Source organism: Myxocyprinus asiaticus, chromosome 19, assembly GCF_019703515.2.
Source record: "Myxocyprinus asiaticus isolate MX2 ecotype Aquarium Trade chromosome 19, UBuf_Myxa_2, whole genome shotgun sequence".
NCBI classification, from domain to species: domain Eukaryota; kingdom Metazoa; phylum Chordata; class Actinopteri; order Cypriniformes; family Catostomidae; genus Myxocyprinus; species Myxocyprinus asiaticus.
Genome location: NC_059362.1, coordinates 41,016,004 through 41,035,358, shown reverse-complemented (window position 1 = coordinate 41,035,358; position 19,355 = coordinate 41,016,004). Strand labels below are relative to the sequence as shown.

The 19,355-nt window shown below is 42.1% G+C and overlaps 1 protein-coding gene across 2 annotated transcripts in view; it reads left to right on the top strand.

Annotated features, from left to right (window-relative positions):
• Window positions 1–19,355, top strand: part of LOC127410205 (protein EFR3 homolog B-like) — a 63,311-nt gene that overhangs the window by 24,697 nt on the left and 19,259 nt on the right. For both annotated transcript variants that reach the window (XM_051645348.1, XM_051645347.1), the window contains 5 exons: window positions 9,671–9,747; window positions 12,235–12,362; window positions 12,456–12,606; window positions 14,950–15,071; window positions 15,229–15,378. In XM_051645348.1, the coding sequence (XP_051501308.1) occupies window positions 9,671–9,747; window positions 12,235–12,362; window positions 12,456–12,606; window positions 14,950–15,071; window positions 15,229–15,378 (628 nt within the window). The remainder of the gene's footprint in view (window positions 1–9,670; window positions 9,748–12,234; window positions 12,363–12,455; window positions 12,607–14,949; window positions 15,072–15,228; window positions 15,379–19,355) is intronic.

Genomic DNA, 19,355 nt, shown 5'->3' with positions numbered 1-19,355 from the left:
TTTGATTCCCAACCCTAAAGACGATGAATTTATGGAATGACGATGTTTCGTGTCTCTTGAGCACGGATAGGATATTTGTATCCAGTGATACCTATATTATACCAACAGAAGTGCCAGCTGTGTTTTTATGTATACTCAAAAATGCTTCATTTCGCATACAGAGGATGTGCCAGTGGTGTTTTGAACTGGGATTCATAGCTGATTAGTATGTGATCTAGTTTCAGTGAATACAGAGCAGCCTCAGCCTTGACTAGCCAAGCATGGAGCCAGAATCTGCTATTAGGACAAAGTTGTGTCCCTGTTCCACTAATATCTTGACAAATATCTGTTTTACCAAATCGGTTACTGCATACCTGCGGAGAGCGAACAACAAATTATGAAATAAAATGCAAAATAAAAGAAAACTTTATCTTTCTGTCTTTTTCTGCTAGATGGAAGTATAATGAGTAGGATAGAAACACCGATATTTGTTTGTGAGGGGGTGGCAGCCCTGGCTGTCAGAATGGTGCCATATCTGTCTGTTAATGTGGGTACAAAGTCACGGCACAGTGCAGCAGCTCTCCTTCTGTCATGCGGCAGCAGCTATCCATCCCCCAAACCTATTATCAAACCCTACAACTTTAAAGGAATTGTTCACCCAAAAATGAAAATTATGGCATCATCTACTCACTCTCATGGCGTTCCAAACTGGCATTATGACTTTCTTCTGTGCAACACAAAAGGAGAAGTTTAGCAGAATCTCCAAGTGCTGTTTTCAATACAATGAAAGTGAATGTGGTCGTACGTTGTCAAGCTCAAAAAATGGAAAAGATCGAATCAAACTGGAATATTGCAAATGGATTTTTCTTTATGCATTTGAATAAGCATACATTATTGTATTTATTATTATTATTACTATTTAATATCTTGAAACTCTCCTATCCAAGCTGGGCAACGTTTCTGAGTGCTGAGAAGAAATAAACGTGCGCATTGCACCCTCATGTGACTATAATACAGTACTAAAATGATCAATAATGTCGATTGATTAGACAAATACGTTACCTACATGTGATAACGGAAGTATTTGAGTCATTCTCCACATTATCATTTTCACTGTGTGGAGTCTTCAATAATATCACCTTAATGAATAAGTGAAGAAAGTTAGCACTTGGCATTAATTGCAAAATAAAAATCAAGAAAAACCTCATCTATAAAATTTCATCGGAATTAATAAATAAAATTGTCAAATTTATCTGTATGATTTTGTCTCGTATTTTAATATGTAGTTTTTAATAAAGTGTTTATTTGTCAAAAAGTAAAACACTACAGTCAGCATGAAAAAAAGATGAATTAAGGAAGCTGTTAATTTGCGTCTCTCACTCTCTTTTCTCTCTTGCACGCTCTCTTTCCCAGCTCGTCAGTCCTCCCCATGGTGGATTATGGTCAAGATAGCGTCGCAGAGTGTACATCGGCTGTACACTTGAAATCATAGTACAATGTATGTAAGAATGAGTGAACATATGTAGGGAACGAGTTGTTCACTCTAAGGATTTGGACACTACTATAAAATGGACGTCTTTCAAAATAGTGCACTATATAGTGGATGGGGGCGATTTCAGACACAGCTCTAGTGTAGAGCAAGCAATACTTGTGATATTTAGATTCTTATTGAATTCTACTCTATTGATAATCATTTTTTTATTGTAGTCATGCAAACCAACGGACAAGGACCTGTATTTATGGTAGAAAGAAAATGCGAAGTGGTACGAGAAGCTTGAAGCTTATAAGACCATTATGTGTGTATGTGTGTTAAATCTCAACACGAGCAGAGCGCATTTTATAAAAAGCCATCTTTCACCACTTTTTTTTCTGAGTTATAACATGTAAAATGATACAAATGTGATAGCCTTTATGTTGACTCAGAGTTTATATGTGTACATTACCCTAATGCTGTCGGAAAAATAAAAATTGAAATTTTTTCCCTATGCCATTACTCATATCACATTTGCGCTTATGTCGCAAATGTCGAAACTGATATCTAGAGAGCAGGTTGACAATGGCCGTTATAATGCCAGTATAATCGTGCCAAATTTTAATATGCTGAAGCACAAATGTGATAGAGTAATGGCATAGGGGACATTTTTTTTCATTGTATAACAACTTAAATTTTAGTCTGTTTCTCACATAAAGGTATCATATGGGTTCAGAAGATTCTGAATATACAGTAAAGCATAAGTCATACTACTTTGAAGATACTTTATGTCCTTTTTTTTAGCATGACAGTCCCAGTACCCATTTATTATTATTGTATGGTAAGGACAAGCCTGGACATTCTGCTTTATATTTCCTTTTGTGTTCCACACAGAAGTCATGCAAGTTTCTTGCATGCATGACATGATGATGACAGACTTTTCATTTTTAGGTGAACTTCTTTAAACAAAGGATATAACTAAGAGAGGAAAAGATTTGTAAAAGCTCAGGTTTGGACAGGGGTTTGAGCACACCTGCGTATAAATGAGGTTATTGAGAGGAATAGACGGGTTGTGCGATGAGGGGAAATTTTCTTTTTGAAGTTAAAATGGAACAGAAGCTAAAAATGGATGTGGCTTGGCTCTTTTTCCTCAAACATTCATCTAAACGGCACAGACCAGAAAACCAGCATCCACATTAACGTCTGAAGATTTCCCCCAAGTGACGTAATTCAGAGATTAAGGTCTTACTCTTCTAATCATGAACCAGATCTCAATTAAATCTCTTTGTTATTTTGTGATTTTAAAGAGATTTTATATGGCCAAGGCTTTCGGTTAAAGAGATTTCTTCCACTGGAAGAAGTTCTGCATGCTTTCAGAAGTTCATTGTCATCATGCCATTCAGTGGATCATGTGTGACTCATCACTGCTGAGATGTGTGGGCCAATCAGATTGCAGATTTCCTACTGCATATCGGAGTCAATTTCAGACGGTGTATCATATGTTGCATGATTTTTCTCAAGGTTGTCTGTGTAGGACAGAGATGCAGCTTTGCTCTGGTGCCATTTACGACCTTTTAAACGAAAGACAAATCCACACCCCTCCGTGCCATGTAACTGAAGTTTGCATCCCTGTTCTACAAATGGATAGACGTTCTCTTGATTTTCTTTGTGCTGTTGTGTTAAAACCACATTATTTATTTAAAGCATGTATTTTTGTAAAAGCAAAAACTTGTATCACAAGATTCTTGAAAATTTTGGTTGATAACCTAATATACAGTTTCACTATATATATATATATATACACACACACACATACAGGGGCGGACTGGGAAGAGAAAGTGGCCCAGGATTTTTACATAGGGGATCTGTCCTTTCTGCATATCGCTGCCCCCTTCGGCATATCGCACCGCTGTTTTGTGGCCCGTTCTGCATAACGCGGCGGCCCATTTCAGCTTATCGAGGATCATTCGACCCCATTTCACGGCCGGACCTTCGGGAAAAGTCCCGATTCTCCCGTTGGCCAGTCTGCCCCTGTGTAATATATATATATAATTTTTCAGATATAAATACACAGTTTATTTCAGTATTTTCAAAGTGGAAGAAGCAATATAAGAAAAGCTTGAGACGTGTCATACAATGAGATAGAATGTTTCTTAAATGTATAAAGATTTATACAAGGTGCCCAAATTCTGTCAGTTTATCATTTCAACTTTCAACTTTTTACCTGTGCTGTACAGCGCAACAGTACCCACCCACTTTTTTAGCCCTCTGGGTTCCGGAAGTATTTTCCCCATTCATTTCCTCCATAGACTTTTAATAACATCCTTTATAAAAGGATGCCATGAACCAAACCAACAAGCTCCGATGTGGATCACAACATCACAAACTTTGTTTTGAGGCAAAAAAGTATTTGTAAATCAGACATAAAAAGAAGGTACAAGCTGTGTGTGGCAGCGGGGGCGTGGTCAAGCATCTCTCCGGAGAGAGAAAAAGCGGTAAGGGCGCTTACACCTGAGCTAAATTATGTATAACACCTGTCTCTAATTTCAGTGAGCACGGGGAGAGCGGCATAAATAGAGACACACCGCAAATAGGAGAGAGAGAGAGCCTGGGCACGACAGACCCGAGCAAGAAGCTAGGAGTTTCTTTACAAATGTTGAGAGTTTATTTTTGTGAAGCGGTGTGCGAGTGATGATTAACTTTGTGCTGCAGAGAGAGAGAAAATAAACTATAACCTGAACCAGGAAAACTGCTTCTCGTCTCCTCTTTACACTGGTGCCGAAACCCGGGAACTGAAGTTTTGGGTAGAAGATGGATGGAGGTCATCCCGTAGAGTCCTCCCAGTTGGCGGAGATCCTCCAAGCCCTCGCCAGCCTACATCGGAACCACCAACAAACGCTGCTTGAGCTCCGGCAAGATCAAGACCGCCGGTTTGTCGAGCTCATGCATGCTCAAGCCGAGGACCGGCAGGCGATCCGGAGCCTCCTCAGCCAGGGGGCATCCTCAGCCGCGACCCCGGACACACCCACGCCGTTACCCCCGCCAGCATTACAGAAAATGGGGGCGGCGGACGACCCCGAGGCTTTCCTGGATTTGTTTGAGCGGACCGCCGAGATCTGGGGCTGGCCGCTCGGCCAATGGGCAGCCCGACTGATCCCACTACTGTCCGGGGAAGCCCAGCTCGCGGCTCAACAACTGCCAGCGTCGAGCCTCCTGGCCTACGGAGATCTTAAAAGAGCCATCTTGCAACGGGTTGGTCGCACTCCGGAGGAAAGTCGTCAACTCTTCCGGAGCTTGAAGTTGGAAAGCTCTGACCGCCCGTTTGCCTTTGCCCAGCGGCTCCGTGACGCCTGCCGAAGATGGCTGTTAGCGGGGGATCGCGACGTCCAGGGAATTATCGACCAGGTGGTACTGGAACAGTTCATAGTTCGACTGCCAAAAGGAACGGCGGAGTGGGTCCAGTGCCACCGCCCGGCGTCGTTGGAGGAAGCTATCCGACTTGCGGAGGACCACATGGCGGCGATCCCGAGGACAGAAGATCCCTCCTACCTTCTCTCTCCTCCCTCTGTTTCTTCCCCCTCCCCTCTCTCTCTCTCGTCTGCTTTCTCTCCAGGTCCCGTTCCTGCCCCACGCAGACGAGGAGGAACCCAGCCCTTGAGACCAGTTTCCCGGGTGTGGGAGGCGACACCTTCCCCTACTCCAGTACCCCGCCGCTCTTCCCCTCAGGGGGGGGCGCCCGCCGACGCAAGTGCGGGCGTGGCGCCTGGGCCGGCCTGCTGGAGGTGCGGAGACCCGAACCACTTCCGAGATCAGTGCCCTCTGATGGAGCTGGGGACGGTGGTGCGGGTCTCTGACCTCCCACAGGCTGCCCCCGACCGGGCCGGAGCGTACCGGATACCGGTAAGTGTCAAGGGGGTACTCACCAAGCGTTGGTGGATACCGGGTGTAATCAAACCACTATCCACCAACGCCTGGTTCAACCCGAGGCATTGGTCACATCCAAAACGGTGAAGGTGAAGTGTGTACACGGGGATATTCACAAGTATCCAGTGGTGACCCTGACAATTAAATTTCGGGGTAAAAAGCATAGAGTGGAGGCTGCGGTTAGCTCCCGCCTCACCCATCCGCTGATTTTGGGGACTGATTGGCCTGATTTTAAAGCTTTATTAAAGGGAATTTGTGCGGATGGGTCCTGTGTGAGAATAGTGAGATGTGTGATGTGCGATGCTCTGGCAGGGGAGGCGGAGCCGGGGCCGTCCTCGACAGCTCCACGTCATGATGACGAGAGAGGGGGAGAGGCCGCGGCCCCTCCCCTTCTCAGGGAATTCCCTGAGGGGGATTTCCCTTTGGAGCAGTCGCGAGACGAAACCCTCAAACACGCCTTTGACCAAGTGAGAGTTATCGATGGTCAACGACTCCAGCCTGACATCGCACTCTCATATCCCTATTTTGCAATTATAAATGAGCGGTTGTATCGAGTGACACAGGACACTCGAACCAAAGAGGATACAACCCAACTTTTGATTCCAAGGAGCCGTCGGGAAATGGTATTCCAGACGGCTCATTATAATCCTATGGCAGGTCACCTAGGAGAAAGGAAAACACTGAACCGTCTAATAGCCCGTTTCTATTGGCCGGGCATTGGCGGCGATGTCCGCAGGTGGTGTGCGGCATGCCGAGAATGCCAGCTGGTTAACCCACCGGCCACCCCAAAAGCGCCATTGCGCCCTCTCCCTTTGATCGAGGTCCCCTTTGAGAGAATTGGAATGGACCTCGTCGGGCCATTAGAACGGTCAGCACACGGACATCGCTTTGTATTGGTCCTAGTGGACTATGCAACGCGATATCCGGAAGCAGTGCCTCTTCGCAACATCTCAGCACGCAGTGTTGCGGAGGCACTTTTCAAAATAATCTCCCGGGTGGGGATTCCGAAAGAAATCCTCACCGATCAAGGCACAACGTTTATGTCACGGACACTACGCGAACTGTACGAGTTATTAAATATTAAATCGATTCGCACCAGTGTATACCATCCTCAAACGGATGGCCTGGTGGAACGATTTAATAAAACCCTCAAAAACATGATTCGTAAGTTCGTGCACGACGATGGTAGAAATTGGGATAAATGGCTTGACCCCCTGTTATTTGCAGTACGAGAGGTCCCGCAAGCCTCCACTGGCTTCTCCCCATTCGAGCTGCTGTATGGGCGACGCCCACGCGGCGTGCTTGATGTATTGCGAGAAGCCTGGGAGGAAGGACCTTCGAACAGTAAAAATGAAATTCAGTACGTTCTTGATCTTAGAGCAAAACTCCACACCTTGGGGCAACTAACACAGGAGAATTTGCTCCAAGCTCAAGAACGACAGCGCCGACTGTATGACAGGGGAACTCAGCTAAGGGAATTTGCACCGGGAGATAAAGTGCTTGTATTGCTCCCCACATCGAGCTCTAAATTACTCGCCAAGTGGCAAGGACCCTTTGAGGTCACACGACGAGTGGGAGATCTCGATTATGAGGTTAAACGATCCGATAGAGGGGACGCACGTCAAATATACCACCTCAATCTCCTAAAATTGTGGAGAGAGGCGGTCCCCGTGACGTTGGCTACGGTGGTTCCCGAGAAGGCGGAGCTCGGACCGGAGGTGAGCTCGAAACATAAACAGTTCACCCCGGTCACTTGCGGAGACCACCTCTCACCGAGCCAACTCGCGGAGGTTGCCAGGTTGCAACAGGAGTTTGCAGACGTGTTTTCCCCTCTACCGGGACGTACAAACCTCATCCATCACCACATCGAGACCGAGCCAGGGGTGGTGGTACGTAGCCGCCCCTATCGACTACCCGAACACAAAAAGAAAATTGTTCGGGAGGAATTGGATGCGATGCTTGATATGGGGGTAATAGAAGAATCCCACAGTGATTGGTCCAGCCCAGTTGTTCTAGTGCCTAAGAGCGACGGATCTGTGCGATTCTGTGTGGATTATAGAAAAGTCAACGCGGTGTCTAAATTTGATGCATATCCAATGCCTCGCGTTGATGAGTTGCTTGATCGGTTGGGCACTGCTCGTTTTTATTCGACATTGGATTTGACGAAGGGTTATTGGCAGATCCCCTTGACACCAATTTCCCGTGAGAAAACCGCCTTCTCCACACCGTTTGGATTACACCAATTTGTGACACTTCCGTTCGGTTTGTTTGGGGCCCCGGCTACGTTTCAGCGTCTCATGGACCGAATCCTCAGGCCGCATTCAGCTTACGCCGCTGCCTATTTAGATGACATCATCATTTATAGCAATGATTGGCAGCGGCATATGCAACATCTGAGGGCGGTTCTGAGATCGCTGCGCCGAGCGGGACTCACAGCGAACCCGAAGAATTGTGCGATTGGGCGGGTGGAGGTACGGTATCTGGGGTTCCACTTGGGCCACGGGCAGGTGCGGCCCCAAATTGACAAGACGGCGGCGATTGCGACCTGCCCAAGACCCAAGACCAAAAAGGGGGTGAGGCAGTTCCTGGGGCTGGCTGGCTACTATAGGAGGTTTGTGCCTAACTATTCGGACGTCACCAGCCCGCTGACTGATCTCACTAAAAAGGGAGCTCCAGACCCGGTCCAGTGGACGGAGCAGTGTCAACAGGCGTTCACGCAAGTTAAAGCCGCACTTTGCGGGGGGCCGCTGTAACATTCACCTGACTTCTCTCTCCCTTTTGTTTTACAGACAGATGCTTCAGACAGGGGGCTGGGGGCTGTGCTCTCGCAGGTGGTGGGAGGGGAGGAGCGCCCGGTGCTGTACATTAGCCGTAAGCTCTCGTTAAGGGAAACTAAGTACAGCACCGTGGAAAAGGAGTGTCTCGCCATCAAGTGGGCGGTCCTCACTCTCCGATACTACCTGTTGGGGCGGGCCTTCACCCTCTGCTCGGATCACGCCCCACTCCAGTGGCTCCACCGCATGAAAGATACTAACGCCCGAGTCACCCGTTGGTATCTGGCTCTTCAGCCGTTTAAGTTCAAGGTGGTCCACAGACCGGGGGCGCAGATGGCTGTCGCCGACTTCCTTTCCAGGAATATGGGGGAGTGGTAGGCAGGCCGGATGTCACCCCGGCCTGAGTCGGGCGGTGGGGATATGTGGCAGCGGGGGCGTGGTCAAGCATCTCTCCGGAGAGAGAAAAAGCGGTAAGGGCGCTTACACCTGAGCTAAATTATGTATAACACCTGTCTCTAATTTCAGTGAGCACGGGGAGAGCGGCATAAATAGAGACACACCGCAAATAGGAGAGAGAGAGAGCCTGGGCACGACAGACCCGAGCAAGAAGCTAGGAGTTTCTTTACAAACGTTGAGAGTTTATTTTTGTGAAGCGGTGTGCGAGTGATGATTAACTTTGTGCTGCAGAGAGAGAGAAAATAAACTATAACCTGAACCAGGAAAACTGCTTCTCGTCTCCTCTTTACACTGTGTACTTACTGTCTTTCTTGAGGGCACAAACTACAATCCCATGAAGCATTGCGAAAGATATAATTGAATAAAAAAAAGGATGGGAGTATATAAAACTGTTGATTATAAGTATAGAAACAATATATTTTACGTTTATTGCAAAAGATTTCGATATGTACAAATATATTAGTAGTTTAAGTGTGAAGGGAGACTGACTCAATTACGTAATTCACAGTGAGTAGTGGGTGCTCCCGGTCGCTCTGAGGCTTGTTTTGTGTGTTTCGTTGACCATGGTTCTCTGATTGGTGGATCTTTCTTTGCTGTACCATGGGTAATGTAGTTGTTTACTATGAAGTCCACTATCAAACATGATTTTTAAACAATGAGGTTGAAATAACACAGATGGATGGCTTCAACGGAAGTATTATACCATCGATGAACAACCTCGTAGCTCATGGTAGGTCTGTCTTTAAAGGTTTATAATTATAATTGAAAATCAGTTCATCTATGGGATAAATTAATGGGATTTTTACTTCCGGAACCAGACTGTTGTGCTCTATTGAGCAATATATCAATTTGTCATATATCAAATATATCAAATCATCAATTTCTTTATTTTTAATTTTCTGTATTGTTTTTGAGATCACTCTCTGTGTTGTTGATTACAGCTCATGATGCCATTTGTGGGTGGAAATCAAATGTTCCACATGGAAATCAGTGGCACTTCGCTGTTTTTGTAAATGTTTTCATAACCACATTTCCTCTCTATTTCTCTCTGTCTCTTTCTTTTCAGGGGTGTGTGGATGTTGTGGAGCATTGAGGCCGCGCTACAAGAGGCTGGTAGACAATATCTTTCCAGAAGACCCAGAGGTGAAATTATTCCTTCTCCCTACATTCTTCAGCACTCACACCCAGGACCATTTTAAGAGTCAAACAACCTTCATTTCCCTTTCAAACTGCTTGTTTACACTTGCATTTATATTCTTGGCAGGTGCTTGCTTTCCGAAACCACTTAAAAGAAAGTGCATTTAGTGTGTAACTGTCAATTACCCATTACACTTTTATATTATTTGGAAACTGTCCATTATTCCTGGAAACTGGCTACCTGAAATCTGAGATATTTCAGTTTAAATTTTGCACGCCCTTGTGCGGCAGTACATCTGTACATTTTCTGTGTTCGAACAAGGCTGAACTTTAGGGATCTTGTGCAAAACTACATATTTTCTAAATCGACTAAACGCTGGGTTTCCTGAACGACTAGTTGACTAGTCAGTTTTAGGGCTGCACAATTATGACAAAAGTCATAAATGTCAATTATTTATTTTTATATTGTAATTATGATTAACTTAGATCAATACAATTTACATTAAAATACTTATTTTGGGTGGATCAAATGCTTGGCGTATTTTTTATGTAGGCTGCACATCCAAAACAACTCAAGAACTGTGTCTGAATTACTTTATAGCTGTTTTATCAGTAAATGAAGATAGTGCCTAAACTGTCAACTTCACATTGACCTTCTTAGAAGCACTAAAAACAAAGCTGTTTTTCACATAAATAAATTATTAAATTATTAAATAAATTATACACAGAAGTGAGCAACGGTCATGTCTGTAATCGGTTACAAGGCTCAACAGCTGCAAAAACACACATTAAATTGAAAGTTTAATTACATTTTTTACGCAACAAGTAATTGAAATTTTTCACGATTAGTTAATTGTGGCAGCTATAATTGTAATCTCTATTATTTTTTCGATTAATTGTGCAACCCTAGTCAGTTCTAAGGAAGCCCTGTATAATTTGGCTGATTTAAGGTGATGTTCACCAGACAATGATCAGATGTGTTTCTAAGCAATATATGGACACTCAGTGCAGCCCTTCAACATCATAATTGCAATTGTATAAATGGGCTAAATATCTATAACCTTTCATTACACAAAACTATCACAGTCTTCACAAAAATGATAAAATAAAACAGATAAAATCTACACAAACTATTCAACCTCTCAAATCATTGAGCCGGTTGTTGGACGACTAGTCAACCATCCTGACTCATCTCTATTAAACATCCATAATAATCCCCCCTGCTATTTGACAACTCATTTTATTATAACATTTATTTATACCAATTTTATAACATTTATTTATACTTATCTCCAAACCTCCAAAAAACTCTATCCATAGACATACACCGATCAGCCACAACATTAAAACGACCTGCCTAATATTGTGTAGGTCCCCCTCGTGTTGCCAAAGCAGCGCCAACCCGCATCTCAGAATGCTATTCTTCTCACTGCAATTGTACAGAATGGTTATCTGAGTTACTGTAGACTTTGTCAGTTCGAACCAGTCTGGCCATTCTCTGTTGACTTCTCTCATCAACAAGGCATTTCTGTCTGCAGAACTGCCCCTCACTGGATGTTTTTTGTTTTTGACACCATTCGGAGTAAATTCTAGAGACTGTTTTGCATGAAAATCCCAGGAGATCAGCAGTTACAGAAATACTCAAACCAGCCCATCTGGCATCAACAATCATGCCACAGTCGAAATCCCTGAGATCGCATTTTTTCCCAATTCAATGGTTGATGTGAACATTAACTGAAGCTCCTGACCCGTATCTGAATGGTTTTATGCACTGCTGCCACATGATTGGCTGATTAGATAATTGCATGGATGATTGTTGGTGCCAGACAGGCTGGTTTGAGTATTTCTGTAACTGCTGATCTCCTGGGATTTTCACACACAACAGTCTCTAGAATTTATTCAGAATGGTGCCAAAAACAAAAAACATCCAGTGAGGGGCAGTTCTGCGGACAGAAATGCCTTGTTGATGAGAGAGGTCAACAGAGAATGGCCAGGCTGGTTCAAACTGACAAAGTCTACAGTAACTCAGATAACCGCTCTGTACAATTGTGGTGAGAAGAATAGCATCTCAGGATGCTATTCTGAAATGCAGGTTGCCGTTGTTTTGGTGGCACAAGGGGTACCTACACAATATTAGGCAGGTGGATTTAATGTTGGGCTGATCGGTGTAGATACGCCACACTCAATTTTCACTAGCAGGATAATTATTACGTTTGAAACACTGGATAAAGTATACCTCAACTTCTGATATAAATAGCTCACCTTTCATGCTAGCAGCAGTCAGTTTGTCCTATTCACCTTTGCCTATCTGGACTCAAAGTAGACATCACAAATTCAGCACAGAAGAAGTAAGATGTGGCCAGGCCTGTGATGCTTGGTGGAACAAAACATTTAATTCTACCGTTTCTGTTTAGCTTGCCCGAGTCTGCTCTTAGCTGTATTGGACCATTGTGTTGGGGTCATGATATTGATTATCTTTATATGTGTGTGTAGGATGGATTGGTGAAGGCTAACATGGAGAAGCTGACTTTCTACGCCCTATCAGCTCCAGAGAAGTTGGATCGGATTGGGGCGTACCTGTCTGAGAGACTGTCCCGTGATGTGGCTAGACACAGATATGGGTAGAGATTCACAACATGCCTGATCTGTAATGTGTTCTGTAATATGTTTATATTCCTTCTGCCTGTATTCAGAGTGTGTGTTTATCTCTTCAGGTATGTGTGTATTGCGATGGAAGCCCTCGACCAGCTGTTAATGGCATGCCACTGTCAGAGTATCAACCTGTTTGTAGAGAGTTTCCTCAAGATGGTGCGAAAACTCCTGGAGGCTGATAAACCCAACCTGCAAATCCTGGGAACCAACTCGGTACATACACACTGTTGTCTATTAGTTCACTGGCTGAGAGTGTAAACTTGAAATAAAACAATTATACCTACTATATAGACATACTCTAACAAGTGGTTTCACAACAAATAGTTATCTGTCATTTTGATGGACTGAGTTGTAAATTTTTCATTGTGGTCTATTTTTATCAGTATTGTAACACTTGGTATTTTTAACTAGACATTGATATGACAAGAATTTCTATGGCTCTTTCTGTGTTACAAAGTGCTATGTTGCGGGTTCTTGGATTTTTCTTTTTATTCTACTCTCAGAATGTGGAAGAAATAGACACTGCAGTCTTGTGATCTGGTCACTTGATTTAATGAACAATATCCCATGAATTATTCCACTGGACTACACTTAGAATCTCTTGTTTTTGTCTTTAAATCCTCACCCACGTTTCCAGTTTTATTTTCACAGAGGCGTTTCAAAACTTTATTTTCTCCCCTTTTCTTTACTTTTAATATCTGTTAGCATCCTTTACTGTGGGACTATTTCTAAAGTAGAGAACGCATTAGACCAGATCAATTTTTTTTTTTTTTATGTGTCAAAATCACGGAAAACATTTTTAATTATCCATCAGTGTTTATAAAATGTGGTAAATGATTAAACATTTTTGGTTCATGCAACCTCTGACTTTAACATTATAAATACAACTTCCTTCTAAAATGTTATTTGTAGAAAAAGGCCCCTTAATGAGTAACTATAAAAGTAAAAAGTTAATAAATTTGAGTAGCTATATGAAATATGTTTGCTGATGAACAGAACACACGAGCCACAAACAAGCAGGCACACACACAAACACACTGCAATGCCTCTATCTACAGTAAATGCAATCAGGACATAGAAATAAGATTCAATTATAGATCAAAATGAGTTATCTAGGACATCACACATGCACAAGCATGTATAGCATATAACATGCAGTGCTTAAACTCAGAGTGACTTACACATTTTATTCTATATCGCCCTGAGCCACCTTAGCTACTGAATACTATTATACTGCGGATATCAGCCAGCTACAAAAACGCTTTGTAAACTGAGTTATTTCTCTGTGGCATTTTGCAATGACTCTGTACACCTGGGAATGCTTTAGGACAGTCTGAACATTGTTTGGACTAGCTTACCCATATCTGTCCTCTAAAGGTTCATCAGGTGCAAAACTGAATCTCATAATGGTAAGGAACTGTAAGCACTAGCTTTTAAAAGAAGTTATTAAATGATCTAGGTAAAAGGGTCTCATCAGTTTTGTGGCATTTCTTTGTTATTTAAGACGTTTTTTTATTTTTTTTATTCATGGCCTGATCTTGACTTTATAAATTCTATAAATAATCTAAAGCCTGTGATATGATAAAATACTGCTGAAGATTAGGTTCCTTTTTTAGTCTGAAATGAATACCGGTAAGACTTTGTAATAACTTTAGTGAGTCATTAACCACCATTTTTATAATGCTTAACAGATCAATAGTTCATGTACATTCAAATATGAATATAACTAAAAATATTAATTTTGTCATTGAGTGTACATTAAAGGTGAAGGGGGTATTTTTAAATTTATTTTAATATACTTTCTCCTATCCTAGCTTAATTTTCAGAGACAACTATAAGGGGCAGTGGTGGCTCAGCGGTTAAGGCTCTGGGTTACTGATCAGAAGGTTGGGGGTTCAAGCCCCAGCACTGCCAAGATGCCACTGTTGGGCCCTTGAGCAAGGCCCTTGACCCTATCTGCTCCAGGGGTGCTGTATCATGGCTGACCCTGCACTCTGACCCCAGCTTAGCTGGGATATGTGAAAAAAAAGAATCTCACTGTATATGTGCAAATGTATAACATGTGATAAATAAATACAATTATAAGTGAGCCATTTTTAATGGTTATAATAAATAAAGTTATTGATGAAAATTATATGTAACCCAAATACCCAACAATATGACATGCTTGCATATACTTTCACTTTGAAGAAAATAACATTTTGTTTGTTTTATTTTAATATGCCATCCTTCAGTTAGTTTGTCTATACTTGCATTAAGTTGACATGAGCTTAAAGCTTGTTTATTGTCTCTAGATGGATATTTATTATTCTTGTTCGTAGGTGTCAGAAAAGCTTTGTAGTGATCGATTAAGGTTAATGTGGAACAAAACAACATCACATTAAAATGTAATCTTTGATAATACCATCTCATAATCACCCACTAGATTCATGGTAAATGAGCGTTTGCCATTTTTTCAAGGAAATGTTTTTTTTAACCTGATCTGACCTGTTTTAACCTGATTTGGTTTGTCTTATGTCATTTATTTATGTTTATTTAATTGCTCTTGTTTTCCAGTTTGTGAAGTTTGCTAACATCGAGGAGGACACCCCCTCGTATCATCGCAGTTACGATTTCTTTGTGTCACGCTTTAGTGAGATGTGCCATTCCAGCTATGAGGACCCTGACATCCGCACCAAGTGAGTAAACCCCTTTATAAACCTGACAATGTGATGGATGGATGAATGGATAGACAGATCACATCCGTTACAATAAATAGAGGAAATGAAAGAGAATATTAACTCTATGCAGTCTACAGGATATACACATCTCATCTAATCAAATAATTCATCTCAGAATCAGAATGGCTGGCATCAAAGGTCTTCAGGGTGTAGTAAGGAAGACCGTGAATGATGAGTTGCAAGCAAACATCTGGGATCCTCAGCACATGGACAAGATCGTCCCCTCGCTGCTCTTCAATCTACAGTCTGAAGAAGGCACAGAGAGGTGAGAACTTTGAGAGGCAAATGTGGCTAACCAATTGCACTAGGTCCTATTCACTAACTTTGTGTACGCACGAATTTGAAATCTTGATTCACCAATAAGTTCACACTGAAATCATTCTAAATTCTAAATAAAATTTAGAACCCACTGAAACGTACACAAAAATCTAGGAATATCATAAAATGATATATCGATTGATATATCGATTATTGATCGGCACATTATTTTATCAGAATATTTTTGTGGCATCAATATATTAAAAATGAGCCAGCATTGGGGGGCCTGGGTAGCATAGTGGTAAAAGACGCTGGCTACCACCCCTGGAGTTCGCTAGTTCGAATCCCAGGGCGTGCTGAGTGATTCCAGCCAGGTCTCCTAAGCAACCAAATTGTCCCGGTTGCTAGGGAGGGTAGAGTCACATGGTGTAACCACTTCGTGGTTGCTATAATGTGGCTCGTTCTAGGTGGGGCATGTGGTGAGTTGAGCGTGGATGCCGCGGTGGATGGCGTGAAGCCTCCACACGCGCTATGTTTCTGTGGCAACGCGCTCAACAAGCTATGTGATAAGATGCGGTTGGCGGTCTCAGACACGGAGGCAGCTGGGATTCGTCCTCCACCACCCGGATTGAGGCGAATTGCCTCGCGACCACGAGAACTTAAAAGCACATTGGGAATTGGGCATTCCAAATTGGGTGAAAAGGGGGAAAATCCCCCCCAAAAACATTCTTAAAAAAAAATGAGCCAACATTTCAATTAGAAGCCTAAATTGCATGCTTTCCAATTCACTCAGTTGGCCTCTGTTTAACAGTCTGGCGTAATAGTGTTTGTATCACACACGTACACACAGACACAAAGACACAGGACGAGCTGAAGCAGCGCAGCAGATGGCAGTCCAAAGTTATTACAGATTTTGTACTTCTTCAAGAATGAACAAAGCGACATTGATGAGTTAGTGATGCAGGTTAGTGTATGAAACTGGTGTAACTGCGCAAACTGAATGATTAGAAATGGCGACTTTTATTATACAATTTCTTTGTATGTAGCCTTGAATAGGTGCACGACCCCCCTTTAATTTACTCCGTCGCTCACACTTTACCAAAATTGTGTTGAGAAATATGTTTGAAAAGACAAAGAATATTGTGCAACGAGCAGCCTTATTTAAAGCTCTGGAAAAAATTAAGAGACCACTGCAACATTATCAGTTTCTCTGGAATAACTATTTATAGATATGTGTTTGAGTAAAATTAACATTTTTATTCTATAAAGTACTGACAACATTTTTCTCAAATTCCAAATAAAAATATTGTAATTTAGAGCATTTAATTGCAGAAAATGACAACTGGTCAAAATAACAAAAAAGATGCTGTGTTTTCAGACCTCGAATAATGCAAAGAAAACAAGTTCATATTCATTTTTAAACAACACAATTAATGCTTTAACTTAGGAAGAGTTCAGAAATCAATATTTGGTGGAATAACCCTGATTTTCAATCATGCGTCTTGACATGCTCTTTACCAGTCTTTCACATTGCTGTTGGATGACTATGCCACTCCTGGCACAAAAATTCAAGCAGCTCGGCTTTGTTTGATGGATTGTGGCCATTCATCTTCCTCTTGATCACATTTCAGAGGTTTTCAATGGGGATTGGAAATTGGGCTGGTCATGACAGGGTCTTGATCTGGTGGTCCTCCATCCACACCTTGGTTGACCTAGCCGTGGGGCATGGAGCATTGTCCTGCTGGAAAAAACAATCCACAGAGTTGGGGAACATTGTCGGAGCAGAAGGAAGCAAGTTTTCTTCCAGGATAACCTTGTATGTGGCTTGATTCATGCATCCTTTACAAAGACGAATCTGCCCGATTCCAGCCTTGCTGAAGCACCCCCAGATCATCACCGATCCTCCAACAAATTTCACAGTAGGTGCGAGACACTGTGGCTTGAAGGCCTCTCCAGGTCTCCGTCTAACCACTAGACTACCAGGTGGAGGATCGGTGATGATAATTAGTTGCTGTATCTAATTACTTTTTAGTCAGAGAGTAGTGTAACATATTACATTTGTGATCAGATTACAGTTACTGTCTTTTAATTAATTTATTTTTAAGTAAATTGGGTTACACATATTTCTGAAATAATATTATGTAAAACACATTTCAAAAATTAATTGTTCATATGTATGTTTGTTTGAGTTTCTGTGACATCTGAAGGGCATGTGCACTGTAACAAGTCATTGTAAGGGAGAAACGTGTGGTGCTGAGTGTATGACTTATGTGCGACAAAAAGTAGGAAGTATAGGCATTATTTGTTGAGCTGAAAGTGTTTTATAAAATACTTAAAAGTAAAATAATTAGAAATGTGATTACTTTTCAATGAATGTAATCTGACTACATTTTTAGAGAGGTAATTTGTAGTGGATTAGTGGATTTTTAAGTAATTTACCCAACACTGTTGAACACTAAAAAGTATAGCTGTTTAAATCTATACATTTGAAGGATAGGTGACATACAAATCGAAATGCAATCCAATAATCTCTATAAAATAATTGAGATGATTTTATCCAAAAATCACAAATTTTTTATTAATTTAGCGTCATCTGTGTGCAGTTTCTGTAGCGATCTGCACTTTTTGTCCACTGGAAATTGTTTGTAAATGCAAATGTTCAGTTTTGCCAGCTTGTTTTTGACAACAGCAATCGCACAACCATTTAAATTCTACCTACTTATTCTGTTTCTGTGGGTGAGTACCAGCATTCCCAGGTTCTCACTGCATCTCTCTGTCTTTGCACCTGCAGTCAGACGCCTACAGGGTAATTGTTTGACCCATTATTTTGCCTGTGGAACACGATTGTCCTTGGTGACTTAACTCTGAAAAAGAAAAATAAGCCAGACCTGAGGTCATAGTCACATTAGAATAGTTTTAGTGGTTAGATCATGACCATAGTGGCCCAGAATGGCCTCTGCTCTCCTCTTGCTGTGCCTCCCTGCTGTTGTGTCCCTCACGCGGCCATAATTACTCCACAGGAAAAGACATTAATTACACCTTTCTGCTGTTTAGTATTTGCTAATTGCCGTTTGATGTAAAGTGCAGCTGATAATTAACTCATCCTGTCAGTTGTTCACATTTCAGATGGGTAAAACAGCAAGACTGGTTTAAAGCTGCCACTGCAGCGTGCTTAAACATGATGCGCTTTTGTTTCTGGTAAACTACACAATCCAGGAGGCTTTTAGCTGAGGTGAGGAGAGATTCTGCAGATTTGGACCAGCGTCATGCTGTTATATAACAGGAACTGTGAGCAGAGAAGCAAGCTGACTGACAGCAGGGTGTGTGAGGGCAGAGGAACAGTGTGATTAATTAAGGATGAGACAAAACCACATGAGACCCTTTGTTCTGTTTCGAGGTCGGACTCACCGTGACGCTTTCTACAATGCTTGTCATGTGGAGGGCAAAGTGGGGCTTGATGCTGGCGTTGAGCAGAGCATTGACTTCCCGACACAAGTCATGTGAAAGGCTCTTTACAATGACGAAAGGACAATATTTAAACTCATAATTATTATTAATGGGCTATTATTGTTCTTTTCTGATAAAAGTCATTCTCAGCAGTTTAAATATTGCTTTTTTCATATAATGCTTAAACATTCTACTTAAGTCAGTAGATTTGTAGACATGCACATTTTAATAAAGAAGGTAAGGATGTTATTGAAACTATTATTAGACTATTATTGTCGACTTTTTGGATGGAAAGTCATGCTCAGTAGTTCAGCTTTGTTCTTATAATGCTTAAACACTATAGAGTCTCTTGGTAGATTTTGGTCATGAACGACTCAAAATGATTCAATGACTCACTATTAGCACGTAAGATGCTCATTTGTCACTACGTAGTGGCATCTCTAGAAGTGGTCACTGAACTAATCCGTTTAAGCTACACTATGTAACTTTTGGCCCTCTAGCGGTTGAAGCATAAAACTGCAGATTACTTGCGGAGGA